This window comes from Artibeus jamaicensis, unplaced genomic scaffold, assembly GCF_021234435.1.
Source record: "Artibeus jamaicensis isolate MK-2021 breed Jamaican fruit bat unplaced genomic scaffold, CSHL_Jam_final scaffold_2172, whole genome shotgun sequence".
Classification (NCBI taxonomy): domain Eukaryota; kingdom Metazoa; phylum Chordata; class Mammalia; order Chiroptera; family Phyllostomidae; genus Artibeus; species Artibeus jamaicensis.
The window spans coordinates 668,717-693,631 of record NW_026522031.1 but is presented as its reverse complement, the minus strand read 5'-3'; the positions used below and the strand labels follow the sequence as shown (position 1 = coordinate 693,631).

Genomic DNA, 24,915 nt, shown 5'->3' with positions numbered 1-24,915 from the left:
CCAGGAGCGGGCGGTTGGTGGTCCAGGGGCGTTGGAGAGAAGGATGCAGAACTGACTCTGGGGAGGGGCAGGGTGGCAGTTGGCCCAGGGCTGGTGTCATCGTCCCCAACTCTCCGACCAGGTTTCCCTGTAAGTACTGCTCTCTCTCTCCCTTCCCACAGAGGTGGTGGTTAGGTTTCTAAAGTAGTTTCTTTGCCAGATGCAGTAGAATCTGGAGAAATTAAAAAACTTAATAGAAGGGTGATATTCATATTAATATATATTTATATTTATATTTACATGTAAATATATTTATATATATAAAACAAAGAAGAACAATGAAAATGAATTATAAAAGCTTGGCCGTATTCAGTCACCCTGGCTTCATAGAGCTCAAGGTCTGGGCGGAGGTTAACAAACGCACAGAAAACAGTTATAAAGCACCGTACGTTGACAGAGGAGGTGCTAGATTTAGGTAGGAAAGCTCCCTAAGGTGGGAATAGTGGGTAAGTGAAAGCTACCCGACTCACCCCTCGGTAACAGTGCCGTCTCCTGGGTTGCTTACTCACCATGCCCTGCTTCTCATGGAGCACTGGAGTGGCCAGCTGTGAAGATGGAGATAGGGAATCATGTACAGGGCACAGGACTCGTTAGCAACATAATTTGTGAAAGTGAAAGTATTCAAACAACCTAAATGTCCAGCAGTAGGGGGATAGGTACAGAAATTGTCGTGATCCTTACATGTTGGAATATTGGGCAGCCATTATCATTTTTTGAATTAGTGAGGAGAAATCTTGACTGAAGAGAGACTGCATAAGAACGTGCGCAAAATAATCCAATTATTAATATAAAACTCACGAAAAGATGAATGGGAGGAAATATGCCACAATATTTACAAGGATTATCTCTGGTTGGTTGAACTTGAGGTGATTTTCATTTTATTCTTCCTACATTCTTCTTCGTGCTTTTGAAAATTTCCCCAGTGAATGTGCAATTTCTTTAGCGAACATGTGATTTTAATCAGAAAATAATGTTTAAAGTGAAATTGAAAACATTGCCCAGAACGATGGCTCCTCCCACCGTGGCTGCGTGGATTCCAGATCGGGGTCTGGGAAGAAGCCCCCCAGAAGGGATGCCGGCGTTAGGCTGGACGGCTGTGTTCAGGTTGGACAGGCTCGGAGAATCTTCGGTGGGGCTGGGCGTCACTGGGGATTGGAAGTATGGCTTCTGCAAGGGGAAACCATTTCTGCAATGGACCGGAACATTTCAGTGGAATAAATAGGCATGCAGGTAGGCACAGGTGGGTGTAATCTACTTGCCTTATGGGAGCCCTTTTGTTAGTATTAATTCTGAAGGCTAATAAAAAATTAGTGCAGCGCCGTTTGGCTGCACTAAGTGGTGGTTAGGAAACAGAAGTGGTCAGGGAACTGGTCAGAGACACCAAAGGGCAGGCCAGATACGAGCCCCCCGCAGGGTGGAGAGGTGTAAAGATCAGCTTCTCCAGGAATGCTTCTCCTGATCATGCATCACGTCTCTTGCAGATTTTTTTGCAAACCATCAAATCACCCAGGTGACTCGGCCCTCCTACAGCCCAGATTCAGGGCTGTGTGACTTCTGGTTTTTCTCAAAACTAAAGTCACCTTTGAAAGGGAAGAGATTTCAGACCAGTGATGAGACTCAGGAAAATACAGTGGGGCAGCTGACAGTGACTGGGAGAACTGTGTGAGGTTCCAAGGTGCCTACTTTGAAAAGGGACTGAGATGTCATTGTCCTGTGTACAGTGTTTCTTGTACCTTGTATCTTCTTCAGTGAATGTCTCTATTTTTCACGTCACATGGCTGGACACCTTCTGGACAGACCTTGTAGATTGTGAGTGACATGGTTACCACAGTAAGGTTAGTTAACACACCATTGCTCACAGTTAGTTTTGCGTGCGCACGCGTGTGTGTGTGTGTGTGTGTGTGTGTGGTGAGAACTATTAAGATCTCTCGGCATCTCTCAGGTGTACAGTATGGTGTCATTGACTATGTTACTGTGCCATAGTTTGATCCCTGGATTTACGACTGGAAGTTTCTGCCCCTTGACAGCCTCTACCCATTTCCCCTTCACCCGGCTTTTGGCAACCATCAATCTGCTTTCTGTTTCTATGAGGGCTTTTTTTTTTTTTTTTTCGCGCAGTATAATTTCTGACTTCTTTCACTTCAAAGAATGCCCCTGCGGTCCATCCATGTTGTTACAAACGGCAGGATTTTCCTTTGTTTTTGCTGGTGACTGTCGTTCCATTGTGTGTATGCAACTACATTGCCTTCATCCATACACCCACAGATGGACCCGTCCGTGGGTTGGTGCCGTGTCTTGGCTGTTGCACACAGCGCCGCAGTGCACGCGCGAGTGCGGATCTCTCTCTGAGATAGTGAGTTCATTTCCTTGGAATACACACCCAGGAGTCTAATCATTGCGTCAGATGGTGGTTCTATTTTTAACTTTTGGAGGAAGCTTCACACTGTTTTCTGTAACGGCTGTACCGATTTATATTCCCCCCAACAGAGCGCAAGGATTCCATTTTTCCCACATCCTCCCCAGCACGTACCTCTTGTGTTTTGATATTAGCTATTGTAACAGGTATGAGGTGGTATCTCATTGTGATTTTTGACTTGCGTTTTCTTGTTGATTAAGATGTTGAGTACCTTCTTTTCATATGCCTGTTGGCATTTGTATATCTTCTTTGGAAAAATGTCTGTATATTTTTTGCTATTGAGATGCATGATCTCCTTGTGTATTTTGGACATTAAACTCTTATCAGATATATGATTTGCAAATATTTTCTCACATTCTATAGTTTGCCTTTTCATTGTTGTTGATTCTTTTGCTGTGCAGAAACTTTTTAGTTTGATGTAGTTCTACTTGCTTATTTTTGCTTTTGTTGCTTGTGATTTGGGTCTCCTCCCTAAAAAATCTTAGTACTAAGACCAGCATCCAGGAGCTTTTTTCCCTGTGTCTTTTTCTGGGAGTTTTATGATTTTAGATCCGACATTTAAGTCTTTCCATTTGGAACTTACTTTGTGAGTGGTCCAGTTTTGTTCTTTTGCATGTGACTGTCCATTTTTCCCAACACCATTAACAAAGAGATTATCCCTTCCACATTGACTCTTCTTAGCTCCTTTGCAGGATCTTTTGTGGTTCCTTATAAATTGTAGGATTGTTTTATGCTATTTCTGTAAAAAATCCCATTGGAATTTTGGTAGGGATTGCACAGGATCTATAGGTAGCTTTGGATAACATGGACATTTTAACTATATTAATTCTTCCATGCTCTGAACATGGGATATATTTTCATTTATTTGTGTCTTTTTCAATTATCAATGTCTTATAATTTTTTGTGTAAAGATTTTTCACTTCCTTGGTGTAATTTATTCATAAGTATTTTATTGTTTTTGATGCTATTGTGAATGGCATTGTTTTCTTTATGTCTTTCTGGATAGTTCATTGTTAGTTTATAGAAACATAACTAATTTTATTGTGTCAATTTTACAAATTCACTTATTCTAATAGTTTTTTTTAATGGAGTCTATAGGGTTTTTTATATAGGAGATCATGTCATCTGCAAGCAAAGACAGTTTTACTCCTTCCTTTCTGATTTGGGTACCTTTTATTTCTTTTTCTTGCCTGATTGCTGTGGCTAGGACTTCCAGTACTGTGTTGAATGGGAATGGCGAGAGGAAACATCCTTGTCTTGTTCCTGATCCTGGTGGAAAAGCTTTCAACCTTTCATTGTTGAGTACGATGTTAGCTGTGGGTTTGTCATATATGGCCTTTACTTCCTTGAGGTATCATCCTTCTGTACTCAGTTTGTTGAGGGTTTTTATTATGAATGAGTGTTGGATTTTGTCACGTGCTTTTCTGCATCTATTGAGTGGTCTTATGATGCTTTTATTAATGTGGTATATCTGACTGATTTGATTATGTGGACCCATCCTTGCATCCAGGGATGAATTCCACTTCATTGTGGTGTATGATCCTTTACATGTGCCGTCAAATTGGTTTGCTAGTATTTTGTTGAAAAATTTTGCATTTGTGTTCATCAGAGATAATGATCTGTGGTTTACTTTTTCAATGGTTTCCTTACCAGGCTTTGGTACAGAATAATGCTGGTCTCATAAGATGAGTTTGGGAGCAATTCCTTCCTCAGTTGGGAAAATTCTGAGGACCGTTGGCATTACCTCTTTTTCAGATGTTTGATAGAATTGGTCAGTGAAGAAACCATCTGGGCCTGGGCTTTTCTTTTTGAGGAATTTTTCTAAATGACTGATTTAATCTCCTTACTCATTACTTGTTCTGTTCAGATTTTCTGTTCTTCATGATTCAGTTTTGGTGGGTTGTGCTGTTCTAGGAATTAATCCATTTCTTCTAGATGATCTAATTTGTTGGTGAATAATTATTTGTAGTAGTCTCTTTTCATCCTTTCTATGTCTGTGGTATCTGTTATAATGTCTCCTCTGTCATTTGCAATTTTCGAGAACTCTCACTTTTTCATGGTTAATGTAGCTCAAGTTTTGTTTGTTTCTCTTTTCAAAGAATCAATGCTTATTTTGTTAATCTCTCCTATTGTTTTCCTAGTCTCTATTTCACTTATTTCTGCTCTAATCTTTATTATTTCCTTCTTTCTATTAACTTTGTGCTTAGTTTTTTCTTTTTCTAGTTCCTTGAGGTGTCAGATTGTTTATTTGAGCTCTTTCTTGGCGTATGTGTTTGTGGCTATGAACTTTCTGTGTATAACTGTTTTTACTGTATCTCATAAGTTTTGATATCTTGTGTTTCCATTTTCATTTAGGATTTTTAAACTTTTTCTTCTGATTTCTTCTTTGGTGCAGTGGTTGTTTCAGGAGTGCCTTGTTTAATTTCCATGTATTTTTCAGTTTTCCAGCTTTCCTTTGATTATTGATTCTAGTTTCGCACCACTGTGGCCGATAAAGTTACTTGACAAAATGTCTGTGTTCTTGAACATGTTGAGACTATTTCTGTGGCCTCACATACGATCTATCCTAGAAAAGGTACTGTGTGCCTTTAAGAAGACTGTGTATTGTGCTCTTGGATAGAATGTTCTGCATGTGTCTTTCAGGTCTCTAGTGTTGTTCAAATCTGCTATTTCCTTATTGATTATTTATTTGAATGATCTATCCATTGTTGAGGAGGGTATTAAAGAATTTATGAGATTTTTTATGCCAAGAGCAGTGGTTCTCAACTAGGGATGATTTTGTACCCCCAAGGTACAGTTTGTCACTGTCCAGAGACATTCTGCTTGTCACAGCTGGTTGGGGAGCGGAACATGGCTGTTGCTAGTGGCATCTGGCAGGTAGAGGGCAGGATGCTTCTAAACACCTTACAGTGCTCATTACAGGCCCCCACTTCTAAGAACTATCTGGACCAAACGGCAGTGGTACCACGGTTGAGAACCCTGCCCCAGACGAACAGGGAGAAAATGCTGATAGATTTGAGAAGGGATTGGATAGAACCGTTAGTAGTTTCAGATGACCGGGGGCATGCCCAGCCCTTTGTGGTGGGTGTCATGAGGACAGCAGCACCCTCCCATGCCACACTGGAGCGTCTCGGTGGCAAGTGTAGATTCCTGGACATGGCAACCCTGTGGTCTGTGTATCGTAAGGGCCCTTCGTCTCAGAGAAGACCTCGAGCAAGACGAAGTTCATTTGTTGTTCTGCACAGAGGAAATTGCATTGTGACGGTCCCTCTTCCTGTCAGGAGAGCAACATGGGGATGCTGGACCCCGGAATCATGGAAGTTGTTTATTAGGAGGACGGGAATAAATCCCGGATAACACAGGCAAGGCCGAGTGCCCAGAGAAAGGGCATCTGGAAACACAAGCCTCTAAAATGCTAACGGCTTCTGTTATCTCCCAGGTGGTGAACGTGTCGCGGCTGGAGGGAGACGACCATCCCGTGCAGCTCATCTACTTTGTGGAAGATCAAGACGGAGAGAGACTCAGTGCGGTCAGGTCTTCGGATCTGATTAACAAGATCGATATCCAGAGAGCGGCCATTATCTTGGGTTACCGAATTCAGGGCGCTGTGGCCCAACGTAAGTGACTGAGGCTTGGCCCTGGGGGGGACGGTCCTCTGTGCTGTGCTGGGGTCAGCCACCAGTCTTTTTTTGGACACTGAACTCTGAATTTAAAGCATTCTTACGTGGGTATAATAGGCGTATGTCTTAAGCCCATGTTATTTATTAAGTGGTACTTATATAAGATGTCAGTGGTTAAAAGTTATTGGAAAAGACCTCCTCTGTTTCAGTTGCTTGTGGTTATAGGATTCACGGCTGTTTTCCCCACCCGGTATTTTGTACTCATAGCATTCTAATGAGTTATAGTAGCTTCAGTTAACATTAATATTTTTTCCCCTGCTCCTGTTCTGTCTTAGGTAAAATACTGTGTTTTCTCTGTATTTCTTCCAAAATCTTATATGTCATATTTTGAACATTGGTGGGGACAGTGAGTCACACAGGAAGCAGGGAGGTGCCTTCTGCATTTATTGGCTTCCTCCTGGGTCTTTTAGCACAAAGAAGTCCTTGATCCTTACCCTTTGCAATCCTGTTTCTCTCCCACCCAAGCCTCAGTCACTCCACAATTCAGAAAGAGGTGTTTGGGTGCTTCTTTATTATTTTTGGAAGATACTTGGCCCCTGCCCACCCTGGCATGGGCTGATCTCAGTGCCTTTTTTCCAACTCACAGAGTTCGGGTGTTTAAAACTAAGAAAAGGCGAGGCATGGGAGAGTGTATTTCTCTAAATATACCTTTATGAGTCAGACTGCTATTTTCATGCGACTGTTTTTCCTTTATGATTCTGAGAGCAACTCTTGTAAAGGCCCAGGGATGCTTGCTCCCAGCGGTACAGGGCAAGTAAACGTTTAGGCGGAATTCAGCCTCAGAGAAGGTTGAAAAACTGCAGTGAACGTGTAAGGCGGTGAAGGCCATTTCATAGGCGGACAGCTTCGAAATCGTCCTCGGCGGTGGAAGAGGCTTTGTGAGATCTGCACTTGTCCCGGAAGAGGCTTTGTGAGATCTGCACTTGTCCCTGCAAAGTAACCAGAGGGAGGGCTGGTGGCCACGCTGTCTCCGCTTTATAGCAGAGGGTGGGACCTTGGTGCAAATAACCATCTGCTGAGGGTCCACGTGCTTGCACCTCAGTGTGTTCTACTTCAAAGCAGTGAGAACAGAATCAAGCGTGTCCCTACCTTTTTTCCTGTATAGCTTTCCAGGTCGCTGGAGAGGTGAAGCTCCACCCCAGTGAAGCTCTTCACCTTTTAAAGAGGTGAATGGCCGTTGGGTACGGGCACCTTCCAGGCCCACTTCCAGCTGCTCCTTGCCCCTCCCTTTCCTCTGGTGCTAAAAACCACAGGGGTGAGAGTCCCAGGATGGGAGCCCTAGCCCAATGCCAGGAGCAGCCCGAGGCAGCTTCGGGTCCTGGTGCCAGGGCCTCGTTTTGATCGACCTGTGCCTCTCCTGGGGTCTTCCTGGCTTAGAACTAAGAAGAGCATCCGGTTGTCCCCGCCCCACAGGGTCCTTCCGTCCCTCCCATATTGTTAGTTTTTTCCATGCAAAACGAACTATATTTAAGGCCAGATTGAAAAAATATGAATTGTTATCACAGTCGCCTTTCCCGTTTCCCGTGCAGTCCCCGCTCTGTGATTGTCCATCCTTCACGGTGTGTGTACCGTGGAGTGCTGGCCCCTCTCCCCTGCCGCTCTCTCCGGGGCCTCGGCCCAGAGACCGGGAGCAGCACCTAGAATCGTTTTTGTTGCATCTCGGAGCAGAAGCATTTCGATCCCACAGCACATGTTAACCTTCGGATGCGAAAAGAGCGCAAAGCGTGGTCCTGCCCCTGGAGACTGTGACGTGTTTGAGGAGACAAGACTTAGAGCAGTGCCCATAGTCATGGGCAAAGTAGCCCAGCACATCAACGCGATACGCTGATGTGATGAAATGCATCTTAAACGAAACAGTGAGGGACCATCCGCAAGGCAAAGCCAGCCAGAACAAAAGACAAGGAGAAGCAGGTGTCATGGAGGGATTGTTATGAGTCAGCCCTGAGGAGGGGGGCTTGTTGGTTTTCGGAGCCTGGTGGCTGGCCCCTGAGCTTTAAGGAGAGCCGAGCCCCCTGAGAGGATGGGGACAGAGTGAAGGGGGCGAGGGCCCAGCTCTGGGAGGCAGGATTAGGGAGAGGAGCTGGCAAAGGAAGTTAAGGACAGTCATGGAACCGTAACTGTCCAAGGTCATGGTGCAAGGTGGGTGCAGGAGAGTGGGGATAGGCAGGTGCGAAGTAAGTTTGATTCGATTTAATGTGGTTTTATTTTACTTTATTATTACTTTTTCCAACATGCTCTGGCCAGTTGCATCAGAGAACACTTTTGCATGATTTACGTTTCACCTGTCCTGGCCCAGTCCTGACGATGTCCCAGTCACCGGACCAGTGGCACCCATGTGCACACCCTGCAGTGTGTCCCACACGTTGTGCCCGGTTCGGGATCCTGGCCCCGCCCCCATCCCCCATGGTGGTGGACCCCAGTCTGGCCACGGTTACACGACACTCCACTCCAGATTTCCTCCAGGCAGGATGGTGGTGGCGAGGGCGACCAGTTTGCCTCGTCTGACCATCTTCAGGGTCTGCGTGTGCCCAGCACGTACTGACCACTTTTCACAACGAGTTGGAGCCTAGAGTTGATCCACTCCAGTGACTTCGGATGACCCCCCACCCCAACCAAGAGTAGCTGCCCAGCTGGCCGGGGATGGAGAAAGGAAGTGATTTAATGTGGTTTTAAAATTGACCGCTGGCACCTTAAGTAAAGCAATTTCGATTACAGGCCGTGTTTCACGGGTTTAGGGAGAGAGACAGCTGAGGAAGTTCAGGTCTCTGACTGTGGGCGCAGAGGTGGTCCTGCAGTGAGAACTGGGAGCGCGCTCGTGGCCTGAGCCAGGAGCCCCAGTGGGAATCTGGCCTTGCCGCTGAGTTAGCCGCTGGGATGCATCATCCATGTCACTGTGATCCCTGCCGTGTTCTCCCTGTGACTTTCTGTGTAGCGTCTGTACCCGTGGCCGCGTGTCCTGTCATCAGATCGCAGCCGCTGACCGGTTGTCTTGAGCGGAAATGACAGGACACGCGCTGCCCAGGGCGGCTGTCCTGGGAGGCAGTCACTCAGCCACCTGTCTTCCTCGCCCGCAGCCGTGGACAGGGTGAAGGGGCCGTCGCCGGAGTCCCAGAGCAGCAACCTCTGGGTCATCGTGGGCGTGGTCATCCCCGTGCTGGTGGCCATGGTGATTGTGGTCATCCTCTACTGGAAACTCTGCCGCACGGACAAGCTGGACTTCCAGCCCGACGCCGTGGCCAACATTCAGCAGCGGCAGAAGGTGAGGGGCAAGCCCCCGGCATGGTGGGGGGGGGGGCTCGGGCTCTGGGTGCGGACAGAGAGCTGGTAGGGAAATCTGGCTCTCACGGCGGTGCCCCTTTGCCTCCGTGTTCGGGTACCGAGACCCTGGTTCCTCTGTAGTGTTAGCTGTGCGCCAAGGCTCCGAAGCTGGGTAGAGGCCGGGCCATGCCTTCGAGAGCCTTCGAGTCCACAGTGATTTTGTTTGTGAGACCATCGGTTAGCAGATCACATCTGTTCTGGGGACGAATTCTGATCTCTTCAGAGAATGGGAGCCGATCAGATTTTGTCCGATCTGTGTGTCTGTTTCTTTCATTCACAGCGTCACTGGGTGGCCCTTTATTTTCCATCCGCTGCAAGTCCCTGTGTCCACCTTGATGAAGACCACTTAATCATTAAAGAATGGTAGTACCTGCTGTAAACAATTTCACCTTAAATGTGTGAATAGGTATTTACTGCATTTTTGGACTATAAGATGCACCCCCCCGCCCAAATTTGGGAGGAATAATGGTGGTTAATGCTGCTGTTGAGTTCTGTTTACATTTACATTGGTGAAATATTATGTTAGTTATGTTATTAAATATTTTGCCACATTTTTTGCTTCAAATTTTTCCCCCTATTTTCCTCCTCTAAAACCTAAGTGCGTCTTATGGTCCAAAAATACGGCAGGTAGAAATTTTTCAACACACCTGAAGGTTTGTTTTTTGAGTGTTTGTCTACTGAGAGGAATTTCCTGGCGTCTTTCTTATAGTAAATACCCACAATGCACCAGGGCAGCTTCCAGTTTGGGTTTCTTCAGAAAAGAGCAAAGCCACCTGAGAGCAAAGTTCCCTAGATTTTTTAATGCTCCCCCCCCCCCCATCTTCTAGAGTTAACTTGCCAACTTTTAATTTGACAGCGGTATTTTAACAGCTCCTTGTCCATGTCTTTCTGACAAATTTAATTTAGTTTTTATGGGAATAATAGTACTCTTCTCACCTGTTTAAATAGTTTCTGCGATGTTTAATGGTCACATACAAGTTTTAGAGCAAGGATGCCAACTTTCGGTCAATGTCTAGTTCACCTGGTGTGAGCAGTGCCGTTCCCAGTCCCGGAGACCTCACTACCTGCCGACATTCAGGATGGCACGAGGTCAGCCATCACTAAGGGAGAGGGACGTGGTCATGAATCAGCTACATTTGCTAGCATGTGCCCTCTTTGGGTCTCGTAAATTTACAGGACTTGTTCAGCTCTAAGAGTTGAATAAGAAAAAGCAAATAAGAATAGAGAATCTCCTGATTCACCTTTGGATTTTATTCTGATTGTGTGGGTACAAAAAAAAAATTCTGTGCATGACAGACTTAGACCTGCTGAATGAAAACATAAGGATTGTTTTAAACTTTATTTCACTTTTGTAAAAGTAAATGAAGAATATTCTTTCTCTTATGAATTGAATAAGGAATGCAGAATCTTGATTAAATTGCAAGTACATTGGATTAAACTATCAAGTATATTGGAGGCATTTGATTTTTTAAAATTAATTTATTTAATCCTCACCTGAGGACATGCTTATTGATTTTGGGGGGTGGTGCAGAGAGAGAGAGAGAAAGACAGACAGACAGACAGACAGACAGACATTGATGTGAGAGAAACATTGACTGGTTGCCTCCTGTGTGTGCCCCTGACTGGGGATCAAAGCCACAACCGTTTGGTGTAGGGCTCGGTGCTCCAACCAGCTGAGCCACCCCACCAGGGCTACCGGAAGCATTTTATACGTTAATGTTATATTATGTGCCTCCATTTACTATTTACATAGTCTGCCAAGGTTGTTTGGTTCTTAGACTGGCGAATGGCACAGAAAAAAACCTGGAAAAAAGTAGTACTTGGTATACGAAATGGTTCAGAGTGTGAATTTTAGTGTAATGAGATCAACAGTAGATCTCATTGGAAATGATTTTGTTCTGGGGCAAGAGTCCAGTGTCAGAGAGATTTAAGCAGAACAGGTGGTTTACATATATAAGTCCTTCATGCTCCTTAGTCTCCAATGTAAAGACTTTGCGGAAGCCCGTCCATGACCCATTGCTTCAGGCAGCCGTCCGAGGGCAGTGTCTCGGTGGCACAAAACAGGACAGTCCCCAACCTTTCTCCTTCTCCCACCTTTACTTCCTGACTGTTGTCGCATCCCAGAGGTGGCTCTACCTCCGACGGGCAGAGTTTCAAATGCAGCCTCCAGCGTTTGGAGCTGCCCCTTGGCTGTCACCGCCTGTTTCCAGGGACGGTCCTCGGCGGGGAGCCTCCCGAGAGATGACGCGTATTGTTCTGGGGGCAGAACCTCCCCGTGTTTCAGAAGCACCGGAACCCACCGTGGGGATCTGCCGTGTGTTTGTAACAGGAAAACGATGATGTCCGCCTAGCTGAAAACCAAAGCTTCGTAGGTGCTTCTTCTGAGATTATCTGGCAATAGCCAAGGGCCCCTTGCATGTTCCGGGGGTGATTGGAAAAGGTGCTGCCACCCCAGTGACTCAGAAGCCTTCGTCTTCCTTGGGTGCCCCTCCCCTCCCCCTTCCCCCCTCCTTTTCTCCACATCTCCCCCCCCTTTTGCCCACCCCACCCCCAGTGCTGCCTCCCTGCTACTCTGTGAAATCTCGAGACCTCTGAACATCTGGAAACAATGAATCTGCTGACCACAGCTCCACTCCCCCTCCACCCCCCCGCCCCGTAGTGAGAGGGAAGCCTTCAGATCGTCAGGGGAATAGATCAGTTTTGAAACATGATAAGAGGGAGAGGCCCTTCTGTCGTATTTTGAAGCAGAGTCTTTCTTTATTTCTAATAACAATGAAAAAAAAACACCCCTAACCTGTGTCTTTGTTTTTATCTGTATTCTCTTTCATCTGTAGCCCAAAGTCATCACTTGCCACTGTTCCCCAAAATCCCCAGCTTGGGCCCACCCCACCCTGTTGAGTTTCTTTTAAAGATGGGCATGGCATTGGCCGCCTGCTGCTGCTGGGAGCTCATTTCTTCTGCTGGGGGCAGCCCGCGCCCTGTTGCTGGGGCAGGACCGCAGCCCCTGGCCGGGCCGGCGCTGTGGGCAGCCGGGCGGGGCGGCCTTGGATATGGCACGTTCACTCACCGGACACCGAGCGAGAGCTGGGAGCTGAGCAGGGCCAGGCTGGGGGCAGGCACAGGTGTGCAGTCCTGCTCTCGAGGGCTTTGGTTTGGGAGAAGGACACACAGTCACAGTGCCGGTCTGTCTGGGGCGCGGCAGGAGCGCGGGGGAGGGGCCGCCACCCCACTCCCGGTGACAGGCCGCCTCTGCCTTCCGAGAGGAGGTGACGCGAGGTGGACGAAGACGAGCCGGATGGAGTGGCCGGGGGGGCGGGACAGGTTTGTATGGAAGGGCACGGGCCGGAGCCGAGGAGGCGGGGTGGGCGAGAGCCAGGCTCCGAGGGGACACGTAAGGGGCTGGGAGTGAGAACGTAGGGTCTCAGCAGGGACAGTGGCTGGAGCATGTGTTTGGGACGGTCACTTCGGGGGCAGTGTGGACAGTGGGTCTGAGAGACGCGGCAGGAGTGTTTCTTCTGTCTGGGCCGAGTGCACCTGGCCCCCCGTGGTTGCCCGTGGAGTCCGTGCAGGGATCCCTGGGGCCCCTGTGTAGGTGGGTCCCGCTCACCCATAGTCGGGTGACCGTGACCTTCTGTGGCCTGTGGCGGGAGGATATTGGGGTACTGGCCTCCCAGACTCAAGGCCTCAGGAGGGCCCGGCGCCCATGCTGGGCCGCGGCAGAGACTCTCTTGGTAGTAGCTCCGCCTTCACCACTCGAGGGAAGGTCCTGGTGGCTGTGGTGAGTTTCCACGGGGCGCATCCGCCCAGGGCGCATGCTTAAACAGTGGCATTTTCCTCAGGACTGTGCATTTTCACTTAGAAGCTGTTGGGGTTTGCACTGTGGCTTCCTAGTCACCTTCATACTCCTTCCTGGGGTTCAGGCTGCCTGAGTGCTGGGGACACCCCTGTGTCCTGTTGCATCTGGGTCGTGTTACATTTATGCCTCACCAGTGTTAAAATTCATCAGGCGTCTCTCTGGTTACTTGGCTGACCTGCCCAGCAGGGGCCCCCCCCCCCAAACTTGTGGATGACATATTCCAGTGGGGCGCTGACCCTGGGGCCTGTCCCCGTTGTGATATCTTAAAGAAAGAAGGAACAAAAGAGCTGTGCTTCCTCAGCAGTCACCAGGTCCTAATATGAATATTAAGGCACGAATTAACCACTTCCCTTCTTTTGTCAAATACTGACTAGTTTATTCTGAATGTGGAAGCTGCAGACACAAAACAGCCAGACTTCACTCTAGATTAAAACAAACAAACCAAAAAAGAAAGAAAGAAAGAAAGAACTGGAAAACTAGAAAAAGTATACCAGAAAGTAGGGATGAAGCAAAAGTAGCTAATTCTGTAAGCGACTGGTGGGGGCCGGGGTGGGGCAGTGATTCCTCTATTGTTTTCCTTCTGTGCATTCATGGCTTTCACTGGGTGCATAAGCACAGGTTCATTGCCAAGTTTCTATTGTTGTAGAAGGTGGTGAGTCACCCAGCCTGTGAGATGTGTGAGAATCTAGTATTTGGAGACGTCCGTTGGCATCCACAGGAAGCCTGCGGGACTTCACGGCTACCGTGCGTGTCCCTTCCATGTAGGACGTAGGCCCTTTCCGTGGTTCCGCATAAAGACCAGTGAGTTCCAGGCGTCAGCTAACCTTTTTGAAACCATGGATCGAGGGTCTGCCGTGGGTCACATCCTGTTGCCGAGTGACAGAATTCTGTATCTGGATTTCTATCGGTTGCTTAATCGGATGCCTGCGAACTCCTAGCTGACCGTCTATTAATGATGCTCACCCACCGAGAGCGGTGATAATGCCGTCAGTCTCACCTGAAAGGTGCTTTGGCGTTTGTGAAGCCTTTCGACACCTACGTGCATTTGTTAGTCCCCCGAGCCCTGGCAGTGTGTCGGGAAGGCCTCTAGTTCCCGCCCTCGGGGCACCACGGAGGCAGCCTGGTGGTGATCTTTACCGTATTCCCCTTGGAGGCCTTCGCTTCACAGAGGTCTCCAGTCTGTGGCGCCTCCTCCAGTGTCGATAGAGCAAACCATCTACCTCGCAAAAGAGTTTCCCAGTCACGAGAGGCATTCCCTGTCTCACCCAGAAATGAGGGTTTCACCAGGGTTGATGCGGGGTTGATGTTATGGTGATGATTAGTTGACTGCCGATGACAACTGCTATTCTTTCATTCAGAGGCACCTTTAGAGGTGCCTCTCTGCCCTGTCCAGTTGGAAGTCTCTTAGGAATGGGGGCTGGAGAGGGGGCCAGCATGGCTCCCGGACCACTGCCACGCTGCCAGGAACATCCCTTTTAGGGGAGAACACGCACAGAGGTCTTCCATCTGGAATTGAGTTCCCTTAAGAGGGCTACGTGCCCCTGGTGGGGGGCACACCCCAGTGGAAGGTCTGTGTGCTAATCCAGTCTCAGGGATGCGGAAATAAGTTTATCCTGGGTGGAGGGGGGGCCAGGAATTGGGTGGAGCCTTGGAGCAGCAGGTTTGGGTGTATTGTGTTCGAAACGACATTGCTGCCAGTGTGGGGGAGTAGCCTGCTCTGGAAACACATTGTCATTATTTTAGGAAATGGGCAGGCCCGTCCTGGCCTTTTGTTTCCAAGCAACATCTTTGTAAACGATTGTTGCAGTAAGTTTTGTCTCCCCCTGCTGGCGTTAGCGATGATTGCAGACTACCCTCCTACCCGTGAATCCGTTGGAGGCCGCTCATCTGAGCCCTGGGTGGTGTCAGGCATCCGTGCAGAGAGCTGGCACAAACACGACAAAGCCTCTCGCTTCTACACAGTCTCTGGTCTGAAATAACTTCTCAGACGGGTTTGCCCCGTGTCTGCCGACAGCCCACACTGCCCGTAGGTGAGGGACACAGCCTGGCCGGGGGCCTCGGCGGGTTTGCCCACGGCGCCCCCGCTGAGGGTGAGGAGACCCTTGAGACTGCTGTGGACACACCGTTTATTGCTCTACACTCTGCAAGGTCGGCTCGAGGAAACTGGGAATACCCACCCCTGGCACTGGTCGCCCATCGAAAGTGGTGGCCCACCTTCGCTGTCCAACGTATCCGTGTACTTCAAGCACCTTTCCTGTGTTAGCAAAGGCCCGGAGGAGGAGGCCTGGACCCTGTGCGGCCGGCTCTCGGGGGTCTCGGCGGTGGGCCTGCAGTTGGTGCCTGGAGCCCCACGTAGGCCCCCCGCACCCGCCAGTGTGACGGGCGGATGTTCCCAAGACCCCCTTTCTCCTTCATCTTTGTGCCCCAATCACTTCTGTTGGCCACTCCTTTCTAGAAATCCTTTATTCCCTTGCCTTCTATTCCACTGAATGATCCAAATTCTTCCCTTTTTTGAAGTCGGCTCTTTTTTCTAGCTTCCTTTTTTCCCCTCTCTGAGCGCTGAACTGTAAGATGTCTTCCGGCGTTTTATTCATGGACCATTTTCATCTTTAAAAAAGTCAGCTCCCCTCCCCGCCACCTTCTCCACAGATGCTCTCAAAGCCACGTCTCCAGCCCGAACGTCCCCCACGCCGTTGTCCTCTGACTCCAGCTCCACGGACCTGGTTTCCTTCGGAGCTTTTGTGCCCTTTCAGCCCCAGCATGGGTCACGCAAAACCCGTCTCCTGCCATCGTCACCCCTTCGAGATTCTCCTCCTTCCCTCAGTGTCGTGCCCGCCCTTCCGTTTACCCTGGGGGCACCTCCCACTCACCGCTGGTTCTTCCTCTTCTTTGCCTCTTGTGTCTGTTTGGCATCCGGCCCCCGCTGTGGAGTGTTTAGCACCGCTCATCCCTCCCCATTTTCCTCACTAAGGTTTTGGGCCCCAGCTTCTGTCAGTCCATGCTTGTGGTCTCGCAGGGCCCTCTTCCTTCCTGCTCCCTCTGTGTCCCATCCGCTGGGGTTTTAGAAACCCGCCTCTTTAGAAATAGTGGGTTTCTGCTCTGGACCTGGCATTTGGAGTCGCCACCCACAGGCCAGCCTTCTCTCACTCCCCGTCCCATGACCCTTCCAGGGCAGCTCAGGAGACCTCTTCCAGCCTCGTGTCCTCTGGCCCCTGACCATCTAGAACACACTCTGTGTCACCTGCTCTCTTTATTTATCAGTTCTGTCTGTCCTCCGAGTCCTGGCTCACGTCCCCGTTTCTCTGTGTAGAATGTTATGTCTGTGTCCCTCTCCCTGGAATTGCATAGCACACAGTTGCGCTACTGTGACCGCGGGTCAGGCATTGCCTCGTGCTGTCTTTTGTATCATGGTCTAGCTATGTAATCTGTGTACTCTTCTTTGACTTTTTGCAAGCACCCATCATTTCTGCAGACTTGAGGTATGAACGGCACTCAGCATGCGCTTGACGTTTTGGAGTTGCCTGTGGAGTTAGGTTGGTGGGATGGCAGGCGCAGTTGTGAGTCGGAAGTTGGTGCTCGCGGTCTCCCAGCCCTCACCGTCCCTTTCCCAGTCTTTCCCAGTCGCCAGGTTTCAGAGGGGCTGTCCCGCCTGTTTGTTCAGTTGCAGATCCCCAGCGTGAAGGGCTTCGATTTTGCCAAGCAGCACCTGGGCCAGCACAACAAAGACGACATTCTGATTATTCATGAGCCAGCTCCGCTGCCGCCGGGACCTGTGAAGGACCACACCACGCCCTCTGAAAATGGAGACGTCCCGAGCCCCAAGGCCAAGGTCCCCTCCAGGAATGTCCGTCACCGAGGAAGGTTCGTGTTGGGCTCTCTGCATTGTACTCTGTCGTAGAGCATGTTTCTGGTTTCAGTTTGTGAATTTGTCATAACAGAAGGGCTGAGGACACATATTGCCTGAGAGTTTGCAGCCCGGGAGACTGACCACAGCTTGCCCAAAGTCAGCAAACCTGAGGGCCCTCACACCCTCACACCACTCGGATGGACTACCAAGGGAGGCTTTAAGATTATCAATCACTATGAGTCATGCTCTGGCAGTCCTGTTGTGACCTGATTAGGGATTGGCCAGTTCAATTCTGGGTAACATTCTGGGGCGAGCATGCTCAGCCCTCTGGAGATGGCATCAGAAATAATGCCTCGAAGGCCCACGGCCCCTGCTACACACCCAGCATCGGCTTTGTCCCAGCTGATTGTCCCAGTGGGTGGCTATGACTTCATTGCTCCTCGTCCAGATGACCTCATCACTTTGTTCTGTCTTTGCTTGACTCTTCTCTGGCTGTCCTTGTTGTCACCGTGGTTGTCACATTTGCGTGGACTCTGCCCATGTCCTCCCTGCCCAGCTCCCCAGTCCGAGTTCATTTCCATTCCTCCCGTCAGAATCAAGTACACGCAGAACTGCTTGCTAAGCTCCGTTAAAGACCAGGTTCAGAATCAGGCTTTTTTTTTTTTTTACAGTTGCCTTTAGGAAATTGCACAGTCACGCTTTGGCTACGGAAGCCTCTAATTATCCGTCTTCCTTTGAGTCTCAATATTCTCCATCCTGATTTTCTACTAAGAGGAAAAAAGTATGTGATCATAATGATAGTGGGAGCGATGTTATAATATCTGACATCAGAAAACCTACCCTGGGGTTCTGGCCTCATTTTAAGAATTGAATGGCTGTTAGAACATGATCTTGACAAAAGGAATTGCATTATGGAGAGAGATGTTAATTTGCTTAAAATCATTAAGGATTACTTCATGCGCTAGTACAATTTTGCGAAGTGTTTTTTTCTTCCCTGGCCGTCTTATCCCAAACATTTAGTCACGACCTCTCAGTGGCCTGCATGGTTACTCTGATATTTGGGCCTCCTTTGTGGGCACCAGAATGCGTCGGCCTTTCCCACTGCCGTGTAAGCGGGCAGAAAGCACAGAGAGGAGCCGTGCTCACTGCTTAGGGACGCCTCCTAGCCCGGCACCCTCTGGCTCCCACGCTCTCTGGATCTGGAAACAAATCTCGGTGGTGATCGTTGCCTTTGTGCTGGAACGGTCTTCCGAAGACCTGGCTGGAGTTCTGTGGGGTGACTGTAGAAAGCCCCCGGCTTCCTAGAGATTCTGCAGACCCAGGTAACCCTGAGCCAGGCCCGAACTGCAGACCCAGATGGCCAGGCCAGGGCCCTGGTAGCCGGGGGACTGTCCCCTATTCTGGCTCCCAGGGTCCTAGCATTGGTTACAATGCAGCTGGTGGAGCTATTTCCCAAAGGGCTACACTGTCTTCCAGAGATAACTAAGTGCTATTCATGTCCTTGAAGATGCTGTATCATGAAATCATTTTGGGGATTGTCTAATTTCTACTGGTTATGCCTGGACACCTGACTTCCACATCCAGAGGAAAGTGACCTTCCTCCCCCTTTTCTGTGTTCTTCCTAATGCTGACATTTGTCTTGTGTCTGCAGAATTTCGCCCTCGGATGCCGACTCCACCGTGAGTGAAGAGTCCAGCGAGAGGGAAGCAGGAGAGAAGGCACCAGGTGCTGCGAATGATGGCAAGTCCTGCAGAGCCCCACCCAGCGGTCTGTGACCAGGAGAGCGATCTCCTCGCTCTCCACGGTCAGAGTAGTAGTTATAAGGTTGCAGAAGGCGAGGGTTTTAGATTCCTCAAATGCCGAACTTGAAAAAGTAATCCGTGCAATGGAATATTCGTCGCCCGGATGGTGAACATCTCAGCGTCAGTGGTCACTGTCTGGCCCAGTGCTGGTGTCTGGCTCAAGGTGGGGCGGGGGGATCATGGGTGGCCCGTAGGGGGGGGATGCAGGAGGTTAGGGACTCATGGGGGTGGGTGTCGAGGCTCACAGCCCCCATTTTCCATTCTCATTTTGAGTTGGACAGTTTTCCTTCCTGAGGGACAAGGAAGAATTGAGCTAAAACCAGAGTCTCAAAAACTGTCTCCAGGATTCTGCGACCTTCTTAGCATCCACTTTAAGAACTTCACAGCCGCCAGAAAGCTGTGTGTGTGTCTCAGGTCCCAGTGTCTTCTGTTTGGTCCGAGGTTTGTGTTCTGGTTCAGGGCGCTGGGGCTGGTTTAGCGCATTTGTGTCTGCAGTCAGATGCTGTAGCATCTTGGGCCAGGTCCGGAGTGAACTTCACTCCCATTCCAAATGGCATTACTGTGACCTGGTTTAAAAAAAAAAAAAATGGAGCTCACAGGTCTTGCTAGACTTGGGGACGTTTTCTGACATGATGACAGGTAGCTGGGTTTCAGTTTAATCGATTCTGTTACTGAAGTGCTGGGGTAGCTCTTGTGTTTGCTGGCGCCTTGTTGATTTTTCGGTAATGCAAAGAAAATTGGGGTGTCCGGGGACATTATTTTTAGTAGTGGTGTTTCTGCTTCTATTGTTTATCACCACTTTCTCTGTATGAAAATGCAGTACAGAGTGAGCCGTACGGTGGAAATGAACAGATTCTGGACGGAGGCCAGGGAGCCCGTGTTGACACTGTTGTGCCAATGACCTTCCAAGTAGGTGCCGCGGCCTTCGGGCCCCAGCGGGACTCATCTAGCTGCGTGCTGAGGTCCCGTCCAGCTCCTTTCAGGTGTTTTGTGTTGATGTTAAAAAAATACTCTCAGTGTGAAGGGAAGAGTTTGTTCCCTTTGGATCCGGTTTCACAGAACCGTCAACAGGACTCAGCTCCATGGCAACAGGTGCGTGGTTTCAGGCAGGGAGGATTAGCATCTAATTTTGATCCCGGGGAAGGAATATTTGAAAAGGAGGATCAGCGCTGGAGTTTCTCGGGTTCTTTGTTTCCCTGAGAAAATCTTGCTTTTAAAAAGTTCTCACATTTAACTCCTTACTGATAGGATTACAAGAAGGATATGCTATGTGGCAAACAAAAATCAAGTGTCCCTGTCAACATATATTCAAAATCCCAGGGGTGGCCATGTCAGTTTGGGGACTGAGAGGTGACAGGGAAAGGAGGCGGGTGGATTGAGTGTCCTTGTGAGGGGCTCACATGTCCCTACTGTGATTCGAACACACATGGGAACCCATACATTATTTTCATGTTTTAGAAGGATGGTTTTCTCACTGTAAATATCAGTTCACTTTTTAAAACATTCCTCATCCAAGAATATGAGTATTGATTTTAGAGAGAGGAAGAGAGAGAGCGAGCCAGAGCTGATCGATGTGAGAGAGAAGCATCGATCGGGTGCCTCCTGGAACCTGCAGCCTTATGGTGTGCGGGACAGGGCTCCGCCCAGCGGGGCCACTGCCCAGGGTTGTGCCAACTCACTTATAAAATGTTGTTTACGTCCTTCCAGCTGTAATACTGCCATACAGGCGTTCTATTGCCTGCCTAGATCTTTGTTAAATACCATCTAAAAGATTCTGTGTTTATAATCATAGCTTTTGATTATTTTCTGCAATAATTCATGTGAAAATCCTCCTTCTGTTGTTAGTTATCATGGATTACAAACTAATGGCGGCAGGAGGTTGCTTGAGGCATTCTGTGGCCCTCGTCCGGGACGCCCTGGACCGGTGCCCCTTCTCCCCACAGCGGGTGGCAAGGCTACCCATTAATTGTCCCAGTCGCCTGGTGTTTTCAGGGTCTACCTTGCGTCGGAAGCACCACAAGGACTTCTATCTCGGTGTCGGTCAGTTTGAGGCTGTGCTTTGCTCCCTTCCCCGCTGACCGTGTTTGGATGCTGGCTTGACCACGATGCATATGCTCACGCCGTCCACAGACTCTGTGGAAGGGCTCACTCAGATGTCACTGTGGTCACAGTCATTGCCGTTTTAGAACGAGTCACATTATTACCACTCACTGGGAAGAAAGGGAGGAGGGAGGAGGAACTTCTGCGTACTTGCGTGAAGGCTCCATCGACCTGCTGCTGCGGTGGCTGGGCGCGGTGATTCCTCTGTCCCCTGTGTCAGGCACGCGCCGAGTAGGTAAAGACCGGGAAGGGCGGAGTGTTTTCTCTGTGCTCTCTGCGGGGTGCACGTGAGCCAGGGGGTGATTATTTTAAGGACTTAGAATTTCATTCATATGAATTCCACAGACTGCAAACTCGAGGCCGTCAGGTAGGAGCCTAGCCGCCACCTTCCTCGACAAGTGCTAAAGAGCTTGCCAGGCAAATGAAGTCTTTAACACAATAGCGGGGCGAGTATTTTGACTACACGTAACACCAAAATGTTTCAAGTAATTGGGGAGCACCTGTTTATAAAATGGTTGCGATTGTACCTTGTTATTCTTATCTTTTTATTTCAGGCAGATTCCCAGAGGCCTCTTGGAGGTAAAATTTTGTAAACTTAGTTGGGGTGATTAGTCATTTAGTCTGTCACCCTCTGAGCCCACGTTGACTAAGTGCCTGTGATGGGTTTGGTGCTGGGATAGGACGGAGAAGGGACACCTTTGCCCGCCACCTGCAGGATATTACTGTGGGTCATAGCCATTAATCATAAGGCAGTGTGGCTGTGTTATTTACCTTAGCTGATGAAATAATATTTCTTTAGAAGTGCTCTGTTGCTCATGCATTTCAGTAATTCAGATTACCTTTTCCTCTGTCACTCTCCTTGGTTGACAGTATCTTGTAATTTTTATCATACTCTTAGTTTTATTGTATTTAAAGGGAAAGAGGCTTTAGTCCAAAGTCCCAGCCTCCCTTGAGGCAGGATTTACACAGCATTAACCTCTGTGTACCCATTCTGTTCGCCATGGTGTAGTGTTTTTTTTTAAATGTGCAATGCCTAGTAATAAAAATACATAAGTATGTATTACATGTAAGCTGGGGTATGTGTATACATGTGCACATGCATCTGTATATATGACAAATACAGCAGTATATGTACATATGCACCAGATACATGCAGCATGTATTACATGTATGTGACAAATAGCAAACCCCTCTTTTCAGCCCCGTAGAAGGGCCCAGCCCCGGGCAGTTTTCTGTGCGTGCCCTCCGTCTCCGGTTGCAGTTGGTGAATTATAGAGCGAGGATCTGCAGCCACAGTTGGGGGTGGGGCAGGGCGTGGGCAGGAGGCAGTCGCAGCCTGGAGGCTTTGTCCCCGGGGGAGGGCAGCCGGCACAGGGGGAGGGGCCTGCCTACGCCCCCTTTGCCTTCCAGCCCCTTGGAGCCCTCTGCCTCCCTTATCTTTTTACCATCCTGGAGGGAAGGGACCTCACCTTTAGGTACCAGTTGCGTAGCGGGCTACCCTTTGTGACATTTGCTGGCACTTCGTAAGTCTGGGTTAGCGAGGCCAGCCTATCTGGTGAAGCTAATGATCTCCTTTTAGGCCTTGTGCCTGCAATTCGAGACGCTGCCAGCAGATGTGTGGTGGGAGGGCCTCTGCCCACTGGCATTGCTCAGCCAGGCAGGGGAGGAAAGCCGGATTGAGACAGCTGCACCTCCCTGCTGAGACAGACCACGTTCATTCACAGCTATACACATCATTTCCAGTTGCTTGGGGCAACAGATGAGTGCAATTCAGGTGGAGAGGAAATGTGAAGACTTACACAGCAGCGATGTGCATTCCTTATATCAAGTAGCAGCTGTTATTTGTTACTGCTTTGCTCAGTTCTGGGTTTTTTTGTTTGTTTTTTTTTTTACATGGAGGAGACACTTTCATAATTTCCAATTATGCTTGAGGTTTCAAACCTCAGGCTTTTATCTGGAAACAGTCTCTGCTTGCTTTCTCGCCTTCTCCCCGCCCGTGGTCCGTGTTATTTAAAGCAGCGTCCAGAGTGCCCGGAGATGATCGTGGCTGCTCAGAGGGAGTCCGTGATCTCAGGCTGTCCAGCTCTGTGGGGGTCTTTCATCCCTTCACCCCCCTTCATCCCCTTCATCTCTCTCTCCCCGCCATCTCTTTTTTGCCTCCTTAAAATGAAAGTTCATTAGGGTTATTTCTACTTTAAAAATAATACTCAGAGAAAATCCTTATTACCAAAAATAGAAAAAAATGGAGAAAATCATCCCTTATAGCAAGATTTGGTCTGTTAACATTTTATTTATTTTAAATTTTATTGACTTTTTTTTTTTTTTTTTTGCTAGAGAGAGAGAGGAAGGAAGGGAGGGGGAAGGGAGAGAAGCATCGGTTTGTGGTTCCATCTATCTGTGCATTCACTGGTTGATTCTTGTATATGCCCTGACTGGGGATTGAACCTGCAATCTTGCCATAGAGGGATGACACTCCAGTCAACTGAGCCACTGGCCAGGGCTGTTAACATTTTAAATAGTTTCTTCTCTATCTTTTTTCTGTGCATTTAATTCTTTTTCTTTCTTTGCAGTTCTGATTACTTTAAAAATTCATTGTGGTAAAAATATATGTGCCATCAAGTTATGCTTTTAATCATTTAAAAAAACTTACTTAAGGGTAAAATGAATTTTCCCCCTTTAAATATTTTTTTTTAGTGTACTCCTCATCTCTTTTTAAAGTGGGAATGAATTCCCTCCAGGCCACGGCCTTTTCTTCTCACGACTCTTCGACTTCATTTTCTTTCTACATCGGATCGGAAAACCCAGAAACTCCCACTGCTAATCAGCACACGCCCACTGTCCGCAGTCCCCTCGTCTCTAGTCTAATTGCCTTGGCGACTGAGTTTTTCTCACTCCCAGTGGGAGTGGGAGCTCAGAGCTGCTCCAAGTTCTGCAATTTGCAGTGGACTGAGTGACTTCAGGCTCCTTCTGCCCTTGACCCTGTCTTACTGAGGACTTTGAAATCCCTTTTCGACTAAACAAGGCAATTTTTGGCACAAAGTGTCTTTGTGATTTTCATTTCTTTTCTAATGATATTTGTGTCTTTTAATGGGGCTGAAGGAGATGGTATTGAACCCGATCATTTAAGCTTCAGTGGGCACATTTTAAGTCCTCTGCCACAAAGTGGGGGTTGTGTTTTTGGTCAGGGGCCTATGTGTGGATTCTTTAAGAATTAATCTATGTTTTTTATTATTTGTTATTTTTTTTTAAAGATTTATTTATTTTCAGAGAGAGGGGAAGGGCAGGAGAAGGAGAGGGAGAGAAACATTGATGTGCAAGAGAGACATAGATTGGTTGCTTCTTGCACACCCCCAACCAGGGACCTGGCTCACTACCCAGTCCCGTGCCCGGACTAGGAATCAGACCAGTGACCTTTAAGTTTTAGGTTTACTCGCAACTCACTGAGCCCCACCGGTCGTGGCTCATTTGCTCGCTCTTTAGGATGACGTTATGATTTACTTTCCGGCCTTTCCCTCGGTTCCAGGGCCGCCGCCACCCAGCTCCGGGAATGAGCAGCACTCTTCCGCCTCCATCTTCGAGCACGTGGACAGGATCTCCCGCCCCTCGGAGGCCAGTCGGAGGGTCCCCAGTAAGATCCAGCTGATCGCCATGCAGCCGATCCCCGCACCTCCGGTTCCCCACCCCGTGCTGGCTGACCGCGTAGCAGAGACCAACAAAATTAACAAAGAGGTATTTGTTTTTATTAAAAAGCGCACAAATACGGAAGTTCACATGGTGTTTTGGTTAGTGCTTAAAAATGAGTGAAGGCTAAGTGTCAAAAGATTGCAAAAGGTATGAGCTGCTGACAGGTATTTTTA

General features: G+C 48.6%; 1 protein-coding gene across 1 annotated transcript in view; it reads left to right on the top strand.

The window, feature by feature from the left end:
- The window catches only part of KIAA1549 (KIAA1549 ortholog), a 120,008-nt gene that overhangs the window by 66,770 nt on the left and 28,323 nt on the right, over positions 1-24,915 (top strand). Inside the window, exons 9-13 of the mRNA XM_053656615.1 lie at positions 5,895-6,072; positions 9,210-9,394; positions 16,971-17,170; positions 18,808-18,923; positions 24,582-24,787. Of these exons, the coding sequence (XP_053512590.1) occupies positions 5,895-6,072; positions 9,210-9,394; positions 16,971-17,170; positions 18,808-18,923; positions 24,582-24,787 (885 nt within the window). The remainder of the gene's footprint in view (positions 1-5,894; positions 6,073-9,209; positions 9,395-16,970; positions 17,171-18,807; positions 18,924-24,581; positions 24,788-24,915) is intronic.